The 23,588-nt window shown below is 39.3% G+C and overlaps 1 protein-coding gene across 3 annotated transcripts in view; it reads right to left on the bottom strand.

The window, feature by feature from the left end:
- Window positions 1–23,588, bottom strand: part of TRPC3 (transient receptor potential cation channel subfamily C member 3) — a 63,842-nt gene that overhangs the window by 26,926 nt on the left and 13,328 nt on the right. For all 3 annotated transcript variants that reach the window (XM_012784198.2, XM_012784199.2, XM_012784200.2), the window contains exons 2-3: window positions 15,982–16,753; window positions 8,368–8,556 (exon numbers count right to left, since the gene is read on the bottom strand). In XM_012784198.2, coding sequence (XP_012639652.1) covers window positions 8,368–8,556; window positions 15,982–16,753 — 961 coding nt within the window. The remainder of the gene's footprint in view (window positions 1–8,367; window positions 8,557–15,981; window positions 16,754–23,588) is intronic.

Here is a 23,588-nt window from a genome sequence, read left to right as displayed (position 1 = left end):
AGAATATAGGCACTGGAAAATTCTGATAATATTCTTCTCTGCCTTCCCTCCATTTTTCCCTCTGTGGAATCTGGGTGATATGGGATTTCTTTTGTGCAAATGTGTCTCATCTTGCTGCTTTCTAGCTTACTTGCTTTCACTTCAAAATGGAAGAGAAAAAAAATGTCATTTGGTTTATTGTAGACTACAGCTAAAAGAAAAATGTATTAAGTTTCATAAGCAACCCCTAAAATGCTACATGTATGAAAAATGCATACATGATGTGCCCTATGTGTATGTATGTATTGTTACTGCAAATCTGCAAAAGATCTGAAAAAATGTCAATGAACCTGCAGATATTATGCTGCTTCTAGGAACTGGCATAAAATGCTGCTTCCCTCCTATTTCAGTAATCTGTTCTCTTTTATTGCTTCCTCTATCAAAAGGTCAAAAGAATAAAAACATTTATTATCTTCAGCAGTTCAATAATTACAGTTCTAATCATGAAAAATGAGCAAATTATACTTATTTCAGCCCGGCCATTGAATTTTTCTTTTCTATTTGATTTTGCTAAGTCATCTGTCTGCGTCATTCAGAGGGACTGGGATTTCTTTAAGGCCCTGTCCTTATTCAGGTAGCAGAATGTATTTGTAGTCAGGCTCACGTAAAGGTTAAAGATCCCTATGTCAAAAGGTGCCCTGCCCATTTGTTGCTAGATATGCCTTTTTTGAATGGCCACATGTGCTTTGTCCAAGTGTGGTAATTACTAAGGGTCATTAAAAAATCAACTTTAAGTGCCAATTTATTTTTTTAAAGGAGTTCTTAGCAACATAAAAATCAAGGTATCACTATCTTCTAAAAAACAGAATAAACAATAACAATGAACCTGTTGGAAGTATCCATGAAACATTTTTGGAAATGTTTGCTCTGAGAGGCAAACAGAGCAGCTAAGGTTCCCATTTGTCAAAGGCTTCCTCTTTAGTCAAGTTCTATCTAGTTAATGACCCTAATGATTCTTGATAATGCCAGGCAATTCCTCAATTTGGCTATTCATCAATAGCACACCTACAAAGAAATGGGCAGGTTTCCACTTACTGCTACCTAGATTCCCATCACCATTTTTTTTTTTACATCTCCCCAATACCCCTATAAGCGATTTTAATTTAAAAAAATTAAATCATCTCATCTCTCAGGGTAGGCAATGTAGGCACAATTTTCCCCCAAATCCCCATTCTTGCCCCCAGCATGCAACGCCCCCTTAAGGAAGTCCACTGATGATCACTCTGGCAGCTGTGCATGAGAATTCAACAGGGGTGGTAAGAAGGTATTTATGATATTTAGATTTGAAATACTTAACTGAATTCTTTGCAATGATACTAACTAGTAGTTTAGGTGGGATACAATTGTTGCTTTATTACATGCTCTCTCATATTATTTATAATTTTTAGTCTTTAGTGTTTATGTATTTGAAGAGTCTTGAAGTAATTTTCTATGATGTATAACAAAAGAACTTAGTCGAGTCATCAAACCTGATCAAAACGACAAACTTTCTGCCTTAAATTTAATGGACAAACCAACAATGAAGTTAGATGGGTGAATGTTCTCTCCTGTATATGGGGGCTTAAAGTACTACAAAGAAGATGCTACCTTTTCTCATTCAATGACTCAATGTGGAAAAGCATATTGTTATGGACTGAATGTTTGTGTTCCTCCAGAATTCATATGTTGAAATCTTAATCCTCTCTGACATGGTATTAGGAGGTGGGGCTTTGGGGAGATAATCAGGTCAAGAGGGTGGAGCTCTCATGAACAGGATTAGCACTCTTATAAAAGAGACCCCAGAGAAATCTCTGGCTCTTTTTTCCACCATGTGAGGGTACAATGAGAAGTCTGTAACCCAGAGGAGAGCCTTTCCTGAAATTCAACCATACTGACATCCTGATCTCAGACTTCTAGCCTCCAGAACTGTGAGAAATAAATTTCTGTTGTTTATGAACTACCCCATCTATGGTACTTTGTTGTAGCAGCCTAAATTGACTAAGACAATTACTTTTATCTTGTAAATTCCTTTTAATTCAGTTTTTAAAATCCCAGGTCCTGATGTTCAGTAGTCACTGCTAGTTGCGAAATATTAATATACATTAGATCTTCTCTCCAAATCCAAGATTTTGTGACTTTTCCAAGGTTCTGATTTTTGAAAACAGTGTGTCACAAACCAATGCAGTCCTTATTTGAACTGATGATAAAATGTGTGGATATAGTCAAGGCTGAAGACTTCATGGGTCTATGTGATGATTTTTAGGATTCTTTCTGAGAACTTCTTCAAACTTCCACTTCCGTCCCTGTACTGTATTTGGATCATTTCCTTCCTGTGTCACCCTTCCCTCTACAGTCCTTGAATGTCCATCTCATTCATTCATTCACTCATCAAAATGTCTTAAGCCCCTCTTAGGAGCCAGGCACTGTATTAGTACAAGAAGACAAAAATGGGAGTATCAGTGTTACATTGAGTGATAAGCAGTCATTGTTCTGGGGCACACAGCAGCTCTGAAATAAGTGCAAAATAAAATCTTTTAATTGGAGACTTGAACTCGAATGCTTGTCAAGAGACCCAATCAGAATTTAAAATAGTCTTAATTTGAGTGTTGACCTAAATGTCTTGGTATCTGGAAGATCTGCATATGTGGGAAGTTAGATGGATGCAAATAAAAGGTATCCCTGGTGACTACAGCCAGGCTAGATTTAGGACAGGTAATGGTACACTCAGACAAAGCTACAGGAGGAGCATATAATGACATCAAATCAAATTACCACTTGAGAAGTCAACTATGAACTTTTATTTATGGACCAACGGTTTCTGTATGACACAAAATCCCATGAAGTTAAGAAACAGGTAAGCATGTGTCCATATGGGATTGATGGACAAATTTCCCTTTTGCAAGCATCTGGTGGCCATGGTTTGAATGTGTCCTTTCCAAAATGGTGTTGCCAATGTGATGGTATTATGAGGTGGGGCCTTCAAGAGATGATTAGACTATAAGGACTGCCCCCTTGTTAATAGTATTGAGACCCTCATAAAAGAGGCTTCATATAGCAGTTGGCTAGCTCGCTCTTCAGCCATGTGAAGACATAGCATTTCTCTCCTCCGAAGGATACAGCCCTCACCAGAAAACCAAACCTGCTGGTGCCTTGATCTTAGAATTTCCAGCTTCTAGAACTATGAGAAAAAAAACTTTTGTTCTTATAAATTATCCGGTCTCAGGTGTTCTGTTATAGCAACACAAATGGACTAAGACACTGGTCTTTCTTAGGTTTTAAACTCTTGAGGACAGAAAATTAGTGTTACAGTATAGCTCTCTTTTCCTGTTCCTCCTCTTTGCACTAATCTTTAAATGTGAAGACATGCTTTATGGCATTAACTACATCTATATAAAGATTGCACAGCTTCAAAGATTTGATGAAAATCAATCCTTTTCACATGGCACACATAGATTGATCAATTTTTGACTTGATGTAACTTGTACAATACAGGACAAACACTTACTATATGTTAAACACTAGCCAAAATTGTGGTGTTTGCAGTTTACTAGTGACACTTTAAGATTCACCTTAACAGGTATATTTCCTGTACTACGAATTCTACTCTTTTCTTATTTGAAATAATATTATAATATACAACCTCATGGACTCTGTTGATTCCTTTTAATTCACACAAATGTATTTCCCTCCAATGATTTAAATCCTGATTCAAGTATACATGGGGCATTTTTTTAAAAAAAGAAAGTAAAACCAATACAATAATAGCAAGTGAAGGCAAAAAAAAGCTAATCCCTCTAGGAGATGAGTTTTGCTCTTTTCAATGACTTAAAAATAGGACAGTGACCTTTATCCCTTAAAACTGTTTCACCTTCTGAAAAATCTACTTATGTTACCATACCAGTCATGGCCAGCTGGATAAAATTTGTATGCTATTTTCCAACTTCAGTGGACCAGCAAATTGAAGTCATAACGAAAATAATACTCTTATTTGAGGTTTTCTGATTGAAAAGGAGAACGTTTGACACAAGAAAATATCAATCTTTCAATGGAACAAAACTACCATAGCATTCATTATAAACTGTTTTCCCCCCTACCAGATGACTAATAGATTTTAAACTGAACCACCAACCAAGGCAGGCTATGGAAAATAATTTAATTTTAAACTTCCATGTTACACTGTTCTTTTGATCCAATCAGCCTTCACAAGAACTGTCTTCATGAGAATACTATTGTGTAAAAACATGGTAGAAACACTCTGTTTTTGTTTTTAATGACACTGTTAACTTTGTACTCACTTGCTTTTTTCTCATTATCCACTCGACATTATCCACACTCAACATCCGAGTGCAAAGGGTTAATGCCAAAATTCATATAATTTAAAAGAAAATATTCTTGTGAATAAAAACTAAACAATGCAACTTTTTTAAAAAGCTCATTGAATTATGAAATATAAAGCAAAAACTTACATTGTACAAGTTTTCTGGATTTTTGAACCTGCCAAGTGCAAAAGAATCTCTTATCTCTTGGTGCTTGAATATAAACCAGGACAAGAGGCTGCACAGGGCAGGAGTCAGGACTGTGTCTGCCAGTGCTTGCAACTCAAAGTCTCTGCAGAGTATTTAACACTCTCTCAATGCATTTCTCAAATTCTGGGTCCCCCCTCCCCCCACACACACACATTTTCTGCACGGAAAGTGGATGCACAATGGGTAATTCGATCTGTTTACATTGCTACATGTCTCTATTTTATGTGAATTTTCTACAGTTACACCTTATCCCACCATGGAGGAAATAGGAGAGCAGGGAGGAAGAACACAGGAAATGTTCTCCTGCTCTTTCTTGAAAGCCCAGTTGTCCAGATTCAATCTTCTACCAACTGTGGTATCTTTTGTCAGGAACTTTCCCATGATAGGCAGAGCTCATTATGGAAGGCAGCCATGCTCACCACTATACCACCAACGCTGGCAGCAGAGCTCACTATGAAGTAGGTAGAGCTCTTGTTATTTCTACTGAAGTGAGGAGAATTTACGTTCAGCTTCACATCGCAGAGCAGGACAGAGATATAATCAGAATTATAACTCAAGACTCTGGGGCAAAGGCAAATAATCCATTATTCTAATTGGACAAAATTAGTGTTTTTGCCTAAAAGTTAATTTTCTTGTACCCATTCTCAGAAAATCAAATTTCATCTTCCACTCTATTCCATTCTTTTTTTATGAAATAATGTGGGTCAACCCACATTATAAGGATTGATATTCTCAATATCCAAAGAGAAAAACATTTGCCCCAGTTTGCCCTTCACTTTTTTGTTTATGTTCTTTCTGATGCAGAGGTTTTAAGTTGTATGTGGTCAAATTTTTTATATTTTTGTTTTGAGATTGCTTCTGCTGCTTTTATATTAGAACGTCCTTTTCAACACATACATTAAATTCATGGTCACATATCTCCTATTCCGGTCTTTTATATTTTCATTTTCTGGGTTAAGTGTCACTGAGCTCTGTAAGGCCTGGGATGAACTCATGTTTTGATTCCTAGGGAAGACCTGAGCTCTGGGAATTCTGAGCCTAAATAGAAGCCAATAATAGACTCAGAACCAGAGCTGGTGGTAGATCTTGGGCAGGTGGCAGAAGAGAGACTCCCTGAGTCCCATATGGGGCCTACACAGCTATCATTACATAAAATTGGTTTCCTTGGTGGAATTATGGGTTGATTTGAATAAATATAAGTTTATTATGTTATCAGGGTTGGGGTGGGGTGGGAAATCCATAACATGTAAGGTTAGTTTGAAATCTCAATGGCTCATATGTAGCCACAGACTACCTCTGTGCCACACTGGGTAGGGTTCATGCATCCTTACAACCCAAGAGGTGGTTTTGCATGGGGACTAGAAATCAGATGGTAGAAAAAGGAAGCAGCAGGAGTAAGTACAAGTAAAATTCTTCCTGCTTGCTAGAGTGGAGATGGTGAGTGTTGAGTGAAAACGAAGGAAGCCTTGGGAGAGGAAGAAAGAAAGGAGAAATTGGGACTTTCTTGTGCATTCCAGAATAGAGTTCTTATATACATTTTTTGTGAAGATTCCAAGTCAAAGACTTTAACTAATATTCCTTTTGTGGCAGAAAACAAACACAACCAGAAATGCTTACAAAGTCCTACATCTTCTTTCAGTTCTAAATACCTTTTTTTGGGGGTTTTTCTGGTGGTTGACTGATAGCAAATTTATTATTAATGACACCTCATACATTGTATCCTACATACCAATTTATTTAAAATTAACATGCAGGAAGACACTCACTCTTCAAGACAGTTTGGTTAACAGAAGCACATCTGTAGATGAGCTATCTCTGCTAATATGACACTTTTAAAGCAATGATAAAAAACCAGTGACAACTGCAATCAATTCTCTCCTCTCAGATGCCAAAGAGAATAGATACATATTGCAAGATCTGTGAATATATGTCCAGATGGTTTTCTAAAAAATGATTTACTATCAATCTTATTCAAAATTATCTTTTTCCCTCAATACAGCAGAACCTCAACTAGAAAGAATGCTCTGAGAGGAGGGCAGTCTAGCCAATTTAATTATCTTGTAACTGATAATTTCCTTGAAAAGTTATTTTATTTCAATTTTTACTGAGAATCTTCGTGTTTGACTGTCTTAAGAGGGGAGATTTGTCATTAATAGCTGACCAACATCTTGTGAACACTACATGTGGAGGTTCTCTACATTGTGGTAATGTGTGTATGTGTGTGTGTGTGTGTATATTTGTGTATATGTGGAAAGAGAGAGAGATTTCTCCATCTTTACTTGCTACTGAGTTCAAACACTGGCTTCGGTTCCACTGATCAGAGGCATTTTGACCAGTGGGAGGGGTCATATGATAACAGGTATGGCTCACAGCATCCTTTGTGCCATCTGTAGAAACCAGCTATCTGTAGCAAAGGCAGAATTATTCTGTTTGGGTCAGAGAAATTCCTTTACCAGGTCAGTTCTGGGTCTAGTTCTGGGTGAGGTTTCTGGAAGCACAGATTAGATCAGCTTCTTCCTCCACCTCTCATTAGAATTCTGTGAGCTTCCCCAATATCCCTTACTAAATTCCTTCCTGCTTAAAGTGGCTATGGTCTGCTACTAAGGACTAGAATCAGTATAAGGAATATGATAACTGCCTTTGATGACTGAAGATTGAACTTGCTTAAAAGTCATCATTCAGAGTGTGAATTTTCGTAACGTAGAAATGTTATTAGCTAATACTTATTAAACAATCACCATGTACTACCCTGTGCTAATTACATGCATTATCTCATGTAATCCTCAAACAACTGCATAAGTAGGTACTATTATTGTCCTTGTTTTACTAATGGGCAGACCAAGGCTTAGATGGTTAGATGACTTGCCCATGGTCACACAGGAAATGTGTGGTGACATCAGGACATGAAACCCTGCAGGCTGGCTCTAGTGCCTGTCTTCTTAAGAATCATGCCACACTGCAGGAAGGACAGCAGACTTGGCTGTATATAGATTGACCAGTCCCTAAAACCAGGTCTATTCCTGATAACAGCTTACTTCTTTGTGATATATCAGCTTCTCTCAAAGTACAAAAAAAAAAAATCTTACATGTATAAACTGTCAGATTTTGTATAACCAAGATTTTTATTATTGTAAAACATCTTAACTACAATTTTTATGAATTACTTAAATGCCCCATATGAGTTAGCAAACAGATACACATAACAGGTTTTTTTTTTGTAGTAATCAGAGTAAAAAATAATCATTTTTATTTCTGGCACCTGCATGACCAACTCCATAGCTGTGTGACTTAAGATGTGTCATTAAGCTTGACAAACCTCAGTTTCCTTGTAGAATAGAAACCTCATCATATATCTTATGTATTTTATAGGCAAAACAAACAGTAACATAGGCTTGCTGCAAGGATTAACATAAGAATGTATGTAACAGTGCCTTACAAAAGTGCATACGAATAAAAAATACCATTATTATTAATTGTATTATAATTAAAAGTTATAGAATACTTTTGTATATCTTAAACTATTTAAATTTCACTAAAGCCCTGAGATGGGTAAGAGATATTATCCTCTTTTTATATGAGGAAACTGAAATTTAAAGATGTATAACTTATCCAAGGTCCGACAATGGGTAAAAAGCGGAAAGGATCAGAAGCTAGACATTTAGCTTGAAACTTTACTATGATTCTTCACTTAACCTCTGTCGTGAAGAAAAAAGAATTTATCAATAGCTTCTATTTTTATTTTAAAAAATGTCCTGGGATTATGGCATAGTCGATACCACACGTTTATTCTACTATGGTGCCGGATGAAAATGGGCCCACTCACCTTTTTTACTTCATACTTAATGGCAAGTTTGACACGACTCAGTGAAGCTTTATGCCTGTGCACCTCCAGGGGCTCTGCTGATTCCAGATCTCCGTTCAGAATGGCTTCTACTTCTTCTGAGTCTCGGCAGAGATCCAGCACACCCACTACAAAGTCTTTGCACTGCATGGAGAGCTTCCGATAGTCATTCTAAGAACAAGAGGTTTAGTGTTTAATACAAAGAATTTACTCCCATTCAGTGGAAAGCGTTTAGGGTTTGTGTGAATTGGAAAAAGGTGTCCCTTTTTCTGGGTAGAAAGCTGCACCCCCTACCTGGATGCAAGGCTTGTTGAGTCAGGTACAAGCTAGATTTGCCCCCACACACCTCCTTAGCCAGGTTTCCTTCTGCAACCAGCCCAACCATATGAGGCAGCTCTGAAAATGGTATGTACATGATCTCACTAATATGTGGAACCTAAAAAAGTCAAACTCATAGAAGTAGAGAGTAGAATAGTGGTTACCAGAGACTGGGGGGTGGCGGGTGGGGTGGGGTGGGGAGGGAATGGGGAGATATTAGTCAATAGGTACAAAGTTTCAGTTAGATAGAAGGAATAAGTTTTTGAGATCTATTTTCCCAGCATGGTGACTGTAGTTATAATAATGTATATTTCCAAATTGCTAAGAGAGTAAATTTCAAATGTCTCACTACAGAAGACATGAAGTGAGGTGATAGATATGTTAAGTAGCTTGATTTAATCATTCCACATTGTATACATATATCAAAACATCGTATGTACCTCATAAACATACAATTATATGTCAATTAAAAATTTTGTAAAATTTACTTAAAAACATTATATGCACATAAGTTACTGGTTTGTATTAAGCAATGTTGGATAAATGCCAATGCTGACAGACCAAAAGATTAAAGAGTACAAACAATAGTTCTTTTAAAGCCAATCCAAGACCATTTCTATAGTGGAAATTTTTCTAAAATGGCAATTTTTTTGAAATGGCAATTTGACAAAGAAAATCAGTTATGTGACATAAAAGGTATCATAATGAAAATGGAGTCACTTGTGTTAAAAAAAAAAAAAAAAACCTCTGAGAAAAAGAGCCAAGGAAGGCCATGAAGTGAGGGTTCTCATGCATGAATGCCTGAGAATAACTATCACAAAAGTCTCTGAAAAAACTGCGATCTTGCACAAAGGCCATCACAACCTTACATAAAAAAATACTTCTGCAAGGATATCTGCCCAGCAACTGCCTGCCCACCCTTGTTATTGATCCTTGTAGCCAAGGATAATGATCTCAAAGTGATTATTTAATCCTTCTCATTTTTCCTTTAAAAATCTTTGTCCTTCAATACATAAATAGTTTACAATGGCACACTTAGTCCCATTTCAATGTCCTAGTCCCAAATAAATACCATTTTCTTTTGGAAAACTTCTCTCTGTTATTTAGGTTCACAGTGAAAATAACTTGTCCAGCTTACTATCCCTTGCCTTCTTGGAGACATTGCTTCTCAAAGAGTTGTCCTCACACCAGCAGCATCAACAGCACCTGGGAATGTGTTAGAGATCAAATTCTCATTAGCTGGGCTCAGTGCCCTACTCAGGAGAGCCACTCCCAGCTACTTTGGAGGCTGGGACAGGAGTATTGCTTGAGCCCAGGAGTTAGAGGTTATAGTGAGCTATGATCCCACTACCACATTCTAGCCTGGGTAACAGAGTAAGACCCTGTTTCTAAAACAAGAAAAGAAAAAGAAATGCAAATTCTTAGACCCTACTCCAGATGTCTTGATTTGGAAACTGAGGAAGGGCCCTGTAATCTCTGTTTTAACACACCTTCCAGGTGATTCTAATACATGTTAATGCTTGAGAATGACGGGTTTATAGTGAAGATAATAGAGGTCAAAAGGTACCCACTGGGATAGAGAGGGTTTTTTTTCCTAGTTTGTATGAAGGGCATATTACCACGCCCTGTGGAGCTGGAAGGAGAGAAATATCTGATTATATGTAATTGAATTCTCAAGGGTTACAGACTATCAATACCTGAGAGAAAAATTTCCAGGCCACTGGAACTAACACCTTGCTAAAAATAATCTGTGAATCTTTAATTTCACTTGCATATTTATATAGCGCCATGTACTAGTATAAGGAAGGCAGCTGGTAGCTTTCCCTGTTACCTTCTGAGCGGAGGAGCTTGACTTCTAGCCAATGGGTTCCAGTCAAGGTGTCCACAACCATCTCTTGGGGAAATGTCTCACTTTTGGAAACCCCAATTCTACTTTTATGACTTTCACTAATTCTAGCCCATTAGGAAAGTTAACCAGATATTAATTTTAGTAATTTAATTTAATAAATTAACTTTAATTAATAGTTATCTAATTTGGTACACGAAAAGAACAGAATTCCTCATTTCAGCATGTCCTGAAACACTCTATGTGTCTATAGAACCACGCAATACTCAGCACAGTGACATTTTGGGCTTCTAAAAATCAGGCATTAAAAAAACACATGAAGAATTCCAATTTTTTTTCCTTAAATAATTAATTTGCTTTAATGGGCAAAACCACATCACCAACTAAAATAAACAAGAAGAGGAGAGACTGTTTAAAGACTAGAATAGTTTCCATTTCAGATATCAGAAATTCAGATAAAGAACAGTTACAGTTAATCCTTTTCCCCACATAAGGGAACAGATAAAATGAATAAAACTTCAATCTTTGGTTTCCATTCAAGTTGGTACCATGCAACTGATAAAATTAATAAAATGTTCAGTCTCTGGTTTCTATGCAGAGTGTCAGTTAAATATCCATCTGCCTTCCATTCCTGAAAGACTAATGAAATATTTTATTATAGCATCCAGAAGAAGTATTAAATCCATGCCTGTTTCCATATAAAGCTCTCCTTTTAATATAACAATTTTGTAGATGAAATTTCCTCATGTTATTCTTTAGTTCAGACTGTTCCTTAAGATTTGGTACAACATAGGATGGCCATTTCTCCATTAATCAGAAATAAAAGAGACTACTTTCCATGCGTTGAAGAAAACTTAGTACCCACTTCTTCGGTAATACCTAAATAATGATTCATTATCCTTTAAAATTATAAACTTTAAATCATCCAATTTTTAAAAAAGCTGTGTGTTTTTTCCACATCCACTGAAAGATCAGTCAAGAAACAAAAAGTTGGCCGGGCGCGGTGGCTCACGCCTATAATCCTAGCACTCTGGGAGGCCGAGGCGGGCAGATCGCTCAAGGTTAGGAGTTCAAAACCAGACTGAGCAAGAGTGAGACCCTGTCTCTACTATAAATAGAAAGAAATTAATTGGCCAACTAATATATATAGAAAAAAATTAACTGGGCCTGGTGGCGCAGCCTGTAGTCCCAGCTACTCGGGAGACTGAGGCAGCAGGATTGCTTGAGCCCAGGAGTTTGAGGTTGCTGTGAGCTAGGCTGACGCACGGCACTCACTCTAGCCTAGGCAACAAAGTGAGACTCTGTTTCAAAAAAAAAGGAAGAAAAAAAAAAAAAAAAAGAAAAAAAAAGTTGGTAATCATACAAGTTGCAAAGACAACACTTTGTTTTACTAACAATTTAAACATTTCCCACTAGAAGAAGTCTGTTGCCCAAGTACAGAAAATAATCAGAACTAGATACAGTGGCAATTTATTTTATTACAATCATTGGAGACCGATACCATTTTTCAAACAGATGCAGAGTTCTTAGGGAAAGACGGAGAGCTCCAGCTAAAGGCAGACTCTCCTCAGGTGCAAAAGCTACTATCTATCTGAAGTCTACACTGACTGTTAGTTCCACCACGAGGTCCTGTCTCAGGTTACTTTACAGCTCAGACCACTTGTATGATCTATATTTCTAACAAATTTTCCTAATTTAGTTTTGTTTACTGGCCTTTATTGTATCACTCGTCCATTACCACGGCCCTCCGCAAAGCTGACAGGGGGACCTAATGCACAGATGACAGAGCAGGAATTCAAAACCCTGCGGATCTGCTCATGCCAGACGAAGAGCAACGAAGTTCAGTCTTCACCACCACCTATCAAAAGGTTTCTGCATACTCCTTCTAATGTATATGATTCAATCATCATCCTAATCCCTTTTTATCCTTAAGAGGAAAATTGAAATTCAATTCTAAACAGGCTTAATTCTGTTAGGCCCTTTCCCTAATAACAAAAGAGGCAGGATACTGCAGTAGTTAAAAGCATAGAATCTGAAGCCAGACTTCCTGAGCTCAAATACTGCTTTTACCACTTACTAGCTGTGTGATCTTATGAAATTCACTTAACCTCTCTGATGAGAATAAGCCTACCTAATATTTGTACTATGAGAATTAAATGCCTAGAACATGCTTGGTACACATTAAATACCATAGAAGTGCCTCAGTATTACCAGGTACATTATATTAGATATAATATCTAAGACTGGGAGCCAAGACACTCAAATCTTGGCTCAGCAGATGGAATGTTGGCCATAGCCTTTGTCTTCTCGTTTGCAAACTGAAAGGGCTGTATAACCAGATGACTCTTAGACTATCTTCCTGCTATATAATGTTATCTTGCTTTTGGATTATATTTATTTTTTTCTTCTTTACAGCTCTAGTGTGATATAAATTAGAAGTGCTTTTCTACTTTAAGAAGAGGAAAACTGAGGCGCAGAGAAAGCAAATGGTTTTTCCTTTTGTTTTTTGTTTTTTTTTTTTAAAAATGCATGCTTGATTAAGAATTAGGAAATTTCAATTTGTGTTCTCACGGCTTAATAAATGACTGGCTTCCTTGCCACTGACATTTGGAGGATTAGACCTAGAGTCCATCCTGCCCAATATTCTGTTTCTCAGAATAGCTTCAGACAACATTTGCACATCCAGAATATTTCTTTAATAACCTGTCACTGAGCTGTCCTCCATTAATTTATCTAAATCTATATCCTAGAATGTTTGACCTCTTGGGGTAATGACCTTCATATTTCAGCCCCAAGCCTACTGTATTCCTTAAGAAACTTTTGAAACTGCACAGCTGAGAATCTTCTCTGGAGCACCTACATGATGCCAATTTCAGGTACTAGATATTATAGGCCATTGATAGGATAAAATTGGGATAAGCGTTTGAAGAGGGAAAAAAGAGTCACCTCTTTCCCACTAGGGAATACATTATCTATTTTTTCATTTCAAGGCTACTACTTTGAGCTTAAACTCCCCATGGAAAGAATACAGCGAACATCATGGAATAGGGCAAATTAGGTTACCTGCTTGCCTCAGGAATGAGTTTCACTTTCACTGCCCTTTCAGAGCTCAGAGTCTCTGGATCAGTGCTATGAAGGCACTATTTTCTCTGTCTGTCTACAGCCCTGACAGATGGACATGAGCCTGGGATGAGAGGGCGAAAAGGTGAAAGGAAGGCAGATAAGAAAGGAATAATAAGAACAGGTAAGAAGGGGGGGAAAGAAGGCACACGCAGCCAGGGGAGAGAGACTTGCAGTCCTTAGAGACCATAACTGCTGAACAACTGTTCTAATTTTGGCTCGGTGAGGGCTATGCTACACGAGTGCTTTCCACATAATCCAGGAAAAAGAACTTGGAGATTTAGATGATCTTTGCATATCCTTAGATATTTGGCAGCTTTATGGATGTCCTCTAGAGCCCAGTTGTGTTTTCGCCTCTTTTTGCCTCTTGTGATATTTTCTCACCTTTGAAAGGTTATCAGAGGTGAGTCTTTAAGTTAGAGTAAAGAAGATTCTAAGCATTACCAATATGGATTTAGCCAGCTTCAGAGGAAAACTATGAATAACAAATTCTCTTACCACTGCTTCACTGAGATGACTTCTCTGGATAGAATTGCAAACATCATCATCTTTAGTAAATTATTAAAATATAATCTTAGAAAATATTCCCTTTTATAGACTCTCTTTTGCAGACTTTCAATATATATCAAGTAAAATTCATCAAAACAAGGTATGTGTGACATCTGAAGTCATGCAGTCATAAAGTCAAATAAACAAATTTAGAATTATATTTTTATTACTATCTCAAAATAATGAAGTTACATTTAGAAGCATTTTACCTGAAGGCTTTTATACTCTCTCTAAACAGAATTTGAAGTTTTCAACTTGCTCTATCCGAATTTTATCTTAAAAAAAAACTCATATTGCTAGCACTCTGGGAGGCCAAAGCAAGAGAGTTGCTTGAGATCAGGAGTTCGAGACCAGCCTGAGCAAGAGCAAGACCCCATCTCTACTAAAAAAAGGGGGGGAAATGGCTAGCTAGACCTCAATGGCTCCCACCTGTAGTCCCAGCTACTCAGGAGGCTGAGGAAGGAGGATTGCTTGAGCCCAGGAATTTGAGGTTGCTGTGAGCGAGGCTGACGCCAATATCTAGGGAATTCAGTGTGTATGAAAGGGTGGAGGAGGGACCACTTTCCCATCATTTTCTTGCAACCCCAGGGTAAGATTTCTTACCCTGACTTACATTGCTAGTTGCATTTGTGTGAATCTCCCTTAAGTATGAAAACTGTATTAAGATGTAAATGACAGAATAATCATTCTTTCTGTGATCTGACACTAAAACACTAAACTAAAAATATTAACTTAGCATCTGGAATATAATTCAAGAAACTGGTTTCTACAATCATCCTCTTTGGTGGAAAACAGGAGACAGGAACCTGCTGAAAAGAGTCTGAATGATTTTGGCCAGAACCACAAAACAATCTTTGCTTCAGTTTTAGTGCCTAGAACCATTCAAAATGCGCAGGAGGATGTAGCAATTGATTAAAAAATAAAAATGGTCTATCATTAATATATAATTTTTATAAAAATAAATAATATTGTTTGACGGGAAATGATGTCCAGAAAAAACATCCACTGGATAAAAAGAAAAAACAGTCCATTAAAACAAACTACTTTGCTGTCCTTCTATCTCTGCATTGACATGATATCTACGGCTCACCACTCTGAATATATATTTGTGGAATTCAAGGAGAGGAATTTTTGTCACATTAGTGAAATTACTTTCACAGTATTTTATGTTGGTCTTTTGACTTTTCATTCTAAAGGGATATACAAATGCTTGGGTCAATGAACAGTGCACTAAAAATTAATACTCCTACAGAGAGATAGAAGAGGAACTTTCTCCGTCCACTCCACCCGTGGACCCAGTGTTGCAGTAGCGTGAGGAACGGTGCATCCCCTCGGGGGAATAAACAAACAAACAAACCAGAAACCTACTACTACTACTTCTGTGTTGGGTGCCACCACACAACTATCTACAAGACAGGAGGAAGAATGTGAAAGGGAGAACGTCACACCAAATCCCTCCTTTTAATAAAAGGGGGGAGACGTCTTCGGTTTTGTTTAATGCTTACCTAGAACATAGAGTGGCACCATAATTACAGCTCTCTGACCCAGAATACTGTATATACATCCCCAAAGCGAATTTGTCACTGCACCATCATTGAGAGGGAAAAAGAAAACATCAGATCAGCTCTGGACCACGCTCCCAATGCCTCGAGATTTTAAATCCACCAGACAAAACTGATTCTGGAGCAAATTACGGCAGGGGCCAGGCAGCAGCCGCGAGGAGGGTGGGCGCGCGGCGCGGCCGGGTGGAGCGCACAGCTTACCTTGAACTCCTTCTCTATGTTGGCCAGCTTGGCCAGCTCGTTGCTCAGCTCCAGGGCTGTGAGCACCGGGTCCTCGCTGGACAGAGACAGGTACGCCGGGCTGGCCAGCCCCTTGTAGGCGTTGATCCTCGAGCGCGAGTGGCTGAAGGAGTCGTGTCTCTGCTTCTCCGTGCAGTCCCCGCACTTGCAGAAGTAGTCGTGCGGCCGCTCGATCCTGGCGCCCTTCATCAGCAGCATGTGCACCACCTCGTACTTCTGGCAGTGCGCCGCCAGGATGATGGGGGTGATGTCGGGCGAGAAGCGCGTGCCGTCCTCGTCGTAGGCGTAGAAGTCGTCGTCCTGCAGCTCCTGCTCGCAGGGGCTCAGGGTCAGGCGCTTGCTGGCCGCGAAGCCGGGGTGGTTGAGGATGGCCTCCACGATGCGCACGTAGCCCTTGCTGATGGCGAGCAGCAGGGCGTCGCCGATGCGCGCCAGGTTCTCCTTCTTGAGCAGCAGCTCGGTCACCTCCAGGTGCTCGTTGCCCACGGCCAGCTGCAGCGCGTTCTGGCCCATGTAGTCCACGCAGTTGACGTTCAGCGTCTTGGACTCCTCCAGCATCTTGCGCACCACCGGGATGTTGCCGTACTCGGCGGCGTCGAGGAAGCGCTCCTCCTCGGCCGTGAGGCTGGTGCCCCGGTCATTGAACATGAAGGCCGGGCCCCGCACGGCCTGGCGCCGGCCCTTCTCCCGCATCACCGTCATGCGCCTCAGGGATGGGCTTCCGTCCATGGACCTAATCAGCAGCAACGATAAAGCGACTGTAGAATATTAGGGTATATTGCTTCCTCCCACACACAGGGGGCCCTTTCTGCAGACCTGTGGCCGGCGGGAGGCCGGCTCAGTTGCTAATGAGGCGGTTGCTAAGGACGCCCCTGAAATTGACACCTGTGTCCAACATGGGCTGCTTTATCCCAGAGAGAAGCCGCTCGTTGGGAACAGGAGATCCTGTCCTCTAGAAAATGGCATTCAGATGGAATAATAATAAAAACAATCTCCACACATCCAAGCCTCCCTTGTGACCCTGGTAAAGATGGGACTCATCTTATGGCAATAACCTTACTCCTGCTCTTAAAAGTCTTGGCAATAGTGTCTGGCAGGTGCTTGGCACCAAAACACTAGGCTTAAAGGCTAAAAGAAGCTAATATTTTAAAGAATTAGGCCAGCACAGTCCACTCAAGTCATTGAATACTTTTAACTAAATAAAATCATTGACAACAACAAAACACCCCAGTATTTAGGCCAAGTATCGTCTTGCAGGATCTTAGTTTTATTATCTTTTTCTCTTAAGGGTATCTGCCCTCCAATTTACAGGATTCATCTTTTAAAAGACAGACAAGATTTAGCAATTATAAAATTTGAGCATCAACCTAGATTTATTTTATTGAAAATAACTGTGCCTTTGTAATAAGAATTCTTTAATTACCAACATTATATATTTGCCTCTTTGAACTAAAAGGATATGGTTTGATTTATGGTTTAAAAATCACTAGCATTATTTTGTGAATAAAGCAACTGGGCATTAATTGTATATCCAGATGAATGCTCACTGAAATCCTAACACCAACCACATTAGTTGAGATTTAGCTGCATTATAAAAGTCATATCATTAACTGATGTGTGCAGTGATTTGAGTTCCCATCCTAATTTCTTTGATGTTGGGTAAATAATTTCATTTCCTTGTGCTTCCTCACCCTAGCTGTAAAATGGAAATTTATAAAGTTCTCTAGATTTTCCTCATGAGCTCGTGAATAAAGTTTTTCCAGAAATTCTGAGCCTCTGAAAAACAATGCTAAATAAACAAACATTATGACTATCTATAATATTTCAATGAGCTGTACAACATTTCAGTGGCTGAAATATTGCACAAATGTACAAATCTGCCTCATTACTTTTACCTTGTACATTCAAGATAGCCTCCTTTTTAAAATCTGTGATTGGGGGTGGTGGTGATGAGTTGTACCAAAATATACCAGATAAAGCTTTTTTCACACTACTGACTTTTGAAGCAAATAAGTCAAAGTTAAAAGTGAATGATTAGGCAGGGCTCAGTGGCTCACGCCTATAATCTTAGCACTTTGGGTGTGTGAAGTGGGAGGATCAAAAGCTTGAGGCCAGCAGTTAAAGACCAGCCCGACCAAGAGCAAGACCCCATCTCTACACAAAATAGAAAATTTAGCTGGGCATGGTAGTGGCTGCCTGTAGCTACTCTGGAGGCTGAGGCAGAGCCCAGGAGTTTGAGGTTGCAGTGAGTTATGATCAAGTACCTCTTACCATTAAAAAAAATTGTATTCATAGAGTCAGGAGTTGAAAAGTAACTAGAGGACACTGGCCTCCCTGGGGGCCTGAGGTAGACAATGAAATTGGGAAGCTTCTCCGGCAGGAGGAATCAGAGGCGGTTACCAGTCCCCACTCCGTTCTCAGCTCAGAGGGCTCCAACCCAAAAATGGGCACAGAAGCCACTGGCAGAAGGTTTCCCAGATAGAGACTGAAGCAAACGTGGCCAGGCAAACCTCAGTCTACAGAGGAAAGGACACTAAAGAGATCCCCAGAGAGGATTGTTTATTTATCCAAGGCCAGAGAGTGCTGTGACTGGCACCCAATTCTAACTGCTCAACTAGTGTCAGGTCATCAACTTCCAAAAATCAAATAAACATATTCATTTTATATACATACATGTATTTATAGCAATTTCTCAAAATGAACACAAAAAGCTTTCTTTTTTTGAGACAGAGTCTCCCTCTGTTGCCCAGGCTAGAGTGCTGTGGCATCAGCCTAACTCACAGCAACCTCAGACTCCTGGGCTCAAGCGATCCTACTGCCTCAGCCTCCTGAGTAGCTGAGACTAAAAGGCATGTACCACCATGCCTGGCTAATTTTTCTATATATATTTTTAGTTGGCCAATTAATTTCTTTCTATTTTTGGTAGAGACAAGGTCTCGCTCTTGCTCAGGCTGGTTTCAAACTCCTGACCTTGAGAGATCCTCCCCCCTCGGCCTCCCAGAGTGCTAGGATTACAGGCGTGAGCCACTACCCCCAGACGGGAAAAGCTTATTTGCCTGGGGCTCTGAGGACTGGTACTGAGGAGCCACAGGGGAAAGGGGACTTTTACTTTTCACTTATACCCTCTTGCACATTTTCAATAGTTTTAACCACAGTCTGAATATTTTTATTATAATGTTTTACATTTTTATTTCTTTTAATCCCTTAGTTGACAAAAGTGTTAAAGTGCAGGTACTTACTGGCAGCCATTACATTATCATCTTTCTGAAGCTAAATAAATGTCATATACTTGGCTGTTAAGAGCAGTGTGTGATGTGTGAGGGAGGGTGTGGAGTGGGGCGTATGGGTGTGGTGCGAGTGGGAGACGAGGGGAGTGCAAGGCTGGGTAGAGGTTTGCGTGTGTTTTGTGTGTGTCGGTATGACGATGATTTTTAGGTGGAAAAGAACTGGGAAATAGCACTGACTGAACTGCACAGAAGAGAACTTTGTTTCAAGACCAAATTCTATGTGACAAGGATTTTAAACAAATCTTGTAAATATTATTGTAATAAATGAGTACATTTTATTACTATTAATGGTATTGACTTCATTGGGTTAAGGTTTTTACTATTAAGCTATGAACTGATACTCTTCAAATGGCTAAAATTTCCATATTGTATAAAAGATTATATATAAAAGAGAATATATATGCAAAGTATATATCAGCAGAATCTCAATTTATACTCAGAAGGTTATCTTTGGGAAATAAACTCTTAAGTGTCACATCTTGGTGGAAGGGCTTTTTTAATTTAATAATTGCTACCTACAACATTTACCCCAAAAGAGACTAGTTTGAGAATACTAGGAAATGATTCTTTCATGAATTTTTATTTGTGTTTCTTAGTATTTTTAAGCTTTTCTTAATATTTCTTCTTTTAGAACCTATACCTCCATATTGTATATTTGAACTGAAATGTGTGATTTTAGTACCATACAACACAAAGTATATGAGTAATTTTTATTTTGTCTTTAAAATATTCTAACACTGAGTTAAGTGTGAAGTCCGATATCTCAATTAGAATAAATTATACTGCTATTTCAAAATAAAAGAGCTGACTTAATGCTACTTATCTTCATGGTGAATCCACAAAAGTGTCTTTTTTTTTTTTTTAAACTATCCTTGTTGTACTAAGATAAATTTCATTAATCTGGACTGACGGAATGGTGTGAGTCAACATTCACATCATTCACGGTGCATAAACATGGCCCCAATCTCGGCTGGTCTTGACAATTCATCTTTTCTAGTAGGAGAAATAAGGAAGGAATGAGGGTGAATGGACGAGAATGCTTAACTCTAGTAATGCCGGCACTAAAATCATTTTGCCAAGAATTTTCCTACTTCAGATCCCCATCCAATGGGTCAACTCATTCAGCACTGCGAGAGTACAGTCTGCAGGGACTTCTTTCTGGTCAGAGCATTGGAGCACCACTGATCTAAAATCAGATGATCTACAAGGGCTGTGTTTAAGTTCCTGTGTGGCTAACATGGATGGCTAGTAATATCTGACTGCCACGGACTGAATTTTGTCCTCACAAAATTTATATGTTGAAGCCCTAAGCCGCAGTGTGATATTTGGCGATGGGGCCTTTGGGAGGGAGATTATTAGGTTCAGATGAGATCATGAAGGTAGGGCCCTCATGATGGGATTAGTGACCTCGTAAGAAGAGACACTAGAGAGCTTGCTCCTTCCCACCCGCCCACCTCTTACATGAGGATACATCCAGAAAGTGGCCATCTGCAAGGCAGAAAAAGAGCCCTCACCAGAAATCAAACACACTGGCATCCTGATCTCAGATTTCCACCTTCCAAGAACTGAGAGAAAATAAACATCTGTCTTTTAAGCCACTCGGTCTGTGGTATTTTGTTATGTGGCATGAACTAAGACACTGACCATAAATTTTAAAGCAAAAAAAAAAGTTTCCCCCTGGTTTCTGGAGTCTTAGAATTTGCCCAAACACTTAAGCAGATGAAAAGTTATTTCTGAGAAATATTTTGGTGTAGCCATAGGGAACCCTCTGCTCCACTCAGAAGCAAAAACACAAGTAACACTCCTCAGTTTTTCACAACTTTGCACTGACTCATATGCCCTCCAGCAGGGTCTCTATGTGCAACCTGAGGACCACCTGCCTCAAGGTCACTTGGAGTGTTTGGTTAACATCAGATTTCTGAGCCCTATTCCACATGGACTAACTCAGAATCTCTTGTGGGGAGGTCCTGGAACATGCACTTTAAATAAGCATCCTTTACAATCCCTATGCATGCCAGGGTTGGGAACCTCCAGTATAAAAACGATGGAGCTATCCTAGACCCCAGACTACAAAGGTCGTTAAGCAGTGGTCACTCTGGCCCTGCCAAAAATGAGGTTGAGATAGTATGTCTGAACAGCAAAGGCTAAGGGACAAGTAGCCTTACATTAATTTAGTTTCTCTATGCTTTACTAGTATTATATTTAAAATTACATCTCCAGGGAGCTACTTAGCTGAACCAAATTAGCAGCCTACAGAAGTGCCTTTACCAGTGACCATTTAATGTCATAATCTTGCTTTTGTGAAGGAATTTTAAAAAGGTTACTGTATCTTCTCAAAAACTGCAATTAACGAGTTAAAGAAATTGTTCAGTATAGTTTTCACTGTACCTTTTATGAGAATTCAAGTGCTAAAGTGATCCTAGAATTGTGTATCAGGAAGCATCTTTCTCCAAATGAGTTTTTATCCTTTAATAATATAAGCCATATAACTCTCACTTTTGTTTTTCTTTTTGGCCCAGAGTATCCAGGAATTTAGCTTAGATCTCAAAGTGTTCAATTACCATTACTATCTTATCCCAAGTTTCTGACACAGTCTTTCTCCTTTTTTCAAATGATTCCTCATACAAATTTTAAACCAATTATCCTATACGTTTTAAACCTGTTTTAAGTTGTCTGAATCCTTTTTTTTTAAAGAGGGTATTAATAAATACCCCCTCATAGCTGCCACTACAGCACACATTCCTGGATAGTAAAGTCATGTTTGATTTATCTTCACCAGCAGGGGACAGCCCAGTGCCCCACAGAAAGTAGGTACTCAATAAATATCTGTTCTACTACGTTCCCAAATCTCTTCCTGGACCTGACCTTAGGTCTCATATGCACAACTATCTGTTCCCTGGTCACTCTAAAATGCCCCAGATCACTTTCTCTCTTAAACCAGATCCCCCTCCTAACATTTGTATTATATCAGGCTACTTGCTTTTCAAGTTTAGAAATTTCAAGGTCATCTGTGACTCATTGTCTTGATCCTGTCAGTCACAAAGTTCTGAGGCTTCTCCTTTGGAATGTTTCTTGCACTGGATGCGTCCTAATTCTCATTGCCAGCACCAGATCTTTATCAAATCATAGCTGGATGGTACAACAGCTTTCCAGCAGAAATGCACGAGGCAAGGCACCTAAGCTTTCCTGAGCACCTGGTCTGTATGTACTATTTTCGATGCATTATCGTATTTAATTCTCCTGACAATGCTATAAACAGGTACTATTTTCTCTGTTTCATTAATAAGAAAACTGAGCTCAAAGGAAATTGCCCAAGGTAACACAGAGAGTCACATGCAGAACTGCAATTCAACCTGGAATCTGGAATCTGTCTGACTTCTGCTCTTTCCAGTGCCTCAGACTGCTCCGGATTCCCCCTTTAGACCTTGCAACCATCCCCAGCACTTTGCTCTGTGTAAACTCTGCTTTTACCACAGTACACTTCTCTTTAAAAAAAAAAAAAAAGTCACTATTCCCCCTACTGCTTATCCCATCAATCCAGACTCCTCTGGTTGACTTTCCAGGATGGTCACAGCCCGCCCCACCCTGCCTACCCAGCCTTCCTGCCATTCTTCCTCAGATTCATTCTTCACTGTCCTGCAAACATAATATTCTGCTATTCCTGTACTATCAAGGGTATTCCTGTACTATCAAGGATTTTTTTGGAGCATTTATTAAGGTGCTCTTCTCTTTCGCCTTTCCAAAGACAAGATCTCTGCCCTGGTTGACTCAGGACATCTCTGTCCGGAAGGTGAGTGGTGCAGTATAGAGTAGGGTGGGTGTGTTGGAGGGGGGGGGCATAGAAGATAAATTTTAGAGGAGTGCAAAGAAAAAGATCACGGGAATGTTTAGATTTTTGCAGGAAAAATGGGATTTTTGCAAGCAGAATTTTGGAAAAGGGAAATTATCTAAAGGAAAGATTTGCTCAATTTCTTTATTTCCCTGATTCATCCTGAAGGACTCTGATCATAGGAGCTCTCATCATGCAAACAAGATAATTCTCTCACTTTTTGACAGTAAAGCCATGATGCTTACTGTCCTGGGAGAAGAAAGAAAGAACAGAAGGGAAGTAAAAGTCAAGATGTGATCCAAGACAGTGAGGAAGTACTGAGGACAGGGGGTTCTTGCCAGGTTTATTTTATTTGGAGATCTAGGACAGCCCAGTCTGGTTGAGAAGTGGAATGGTGTGGGCAAAGAGCTTTCTCCAGCCACCCTCAGTTCCCACGTGGTGTGGACCCTGTG

The sequence above is a fragment of the Microcebus murinus genome, chromosome 15 (assembly GCF_040939455.1).
Source record: "Microcebus murinus isolate Inina chromosome 15, M.murinus_Inina_mat1.0, whole genome shotgun sequence".
Classification (NCBI taxonomy): Eukaryota; Metazoa; Chordata; class Mammalia; order Primates; family Cheirogaleidae; genus Microcebus; species Microcebus murinus.
This window is presented reverse-complemented; position numbering and strand designations above follow the sequence as displayed.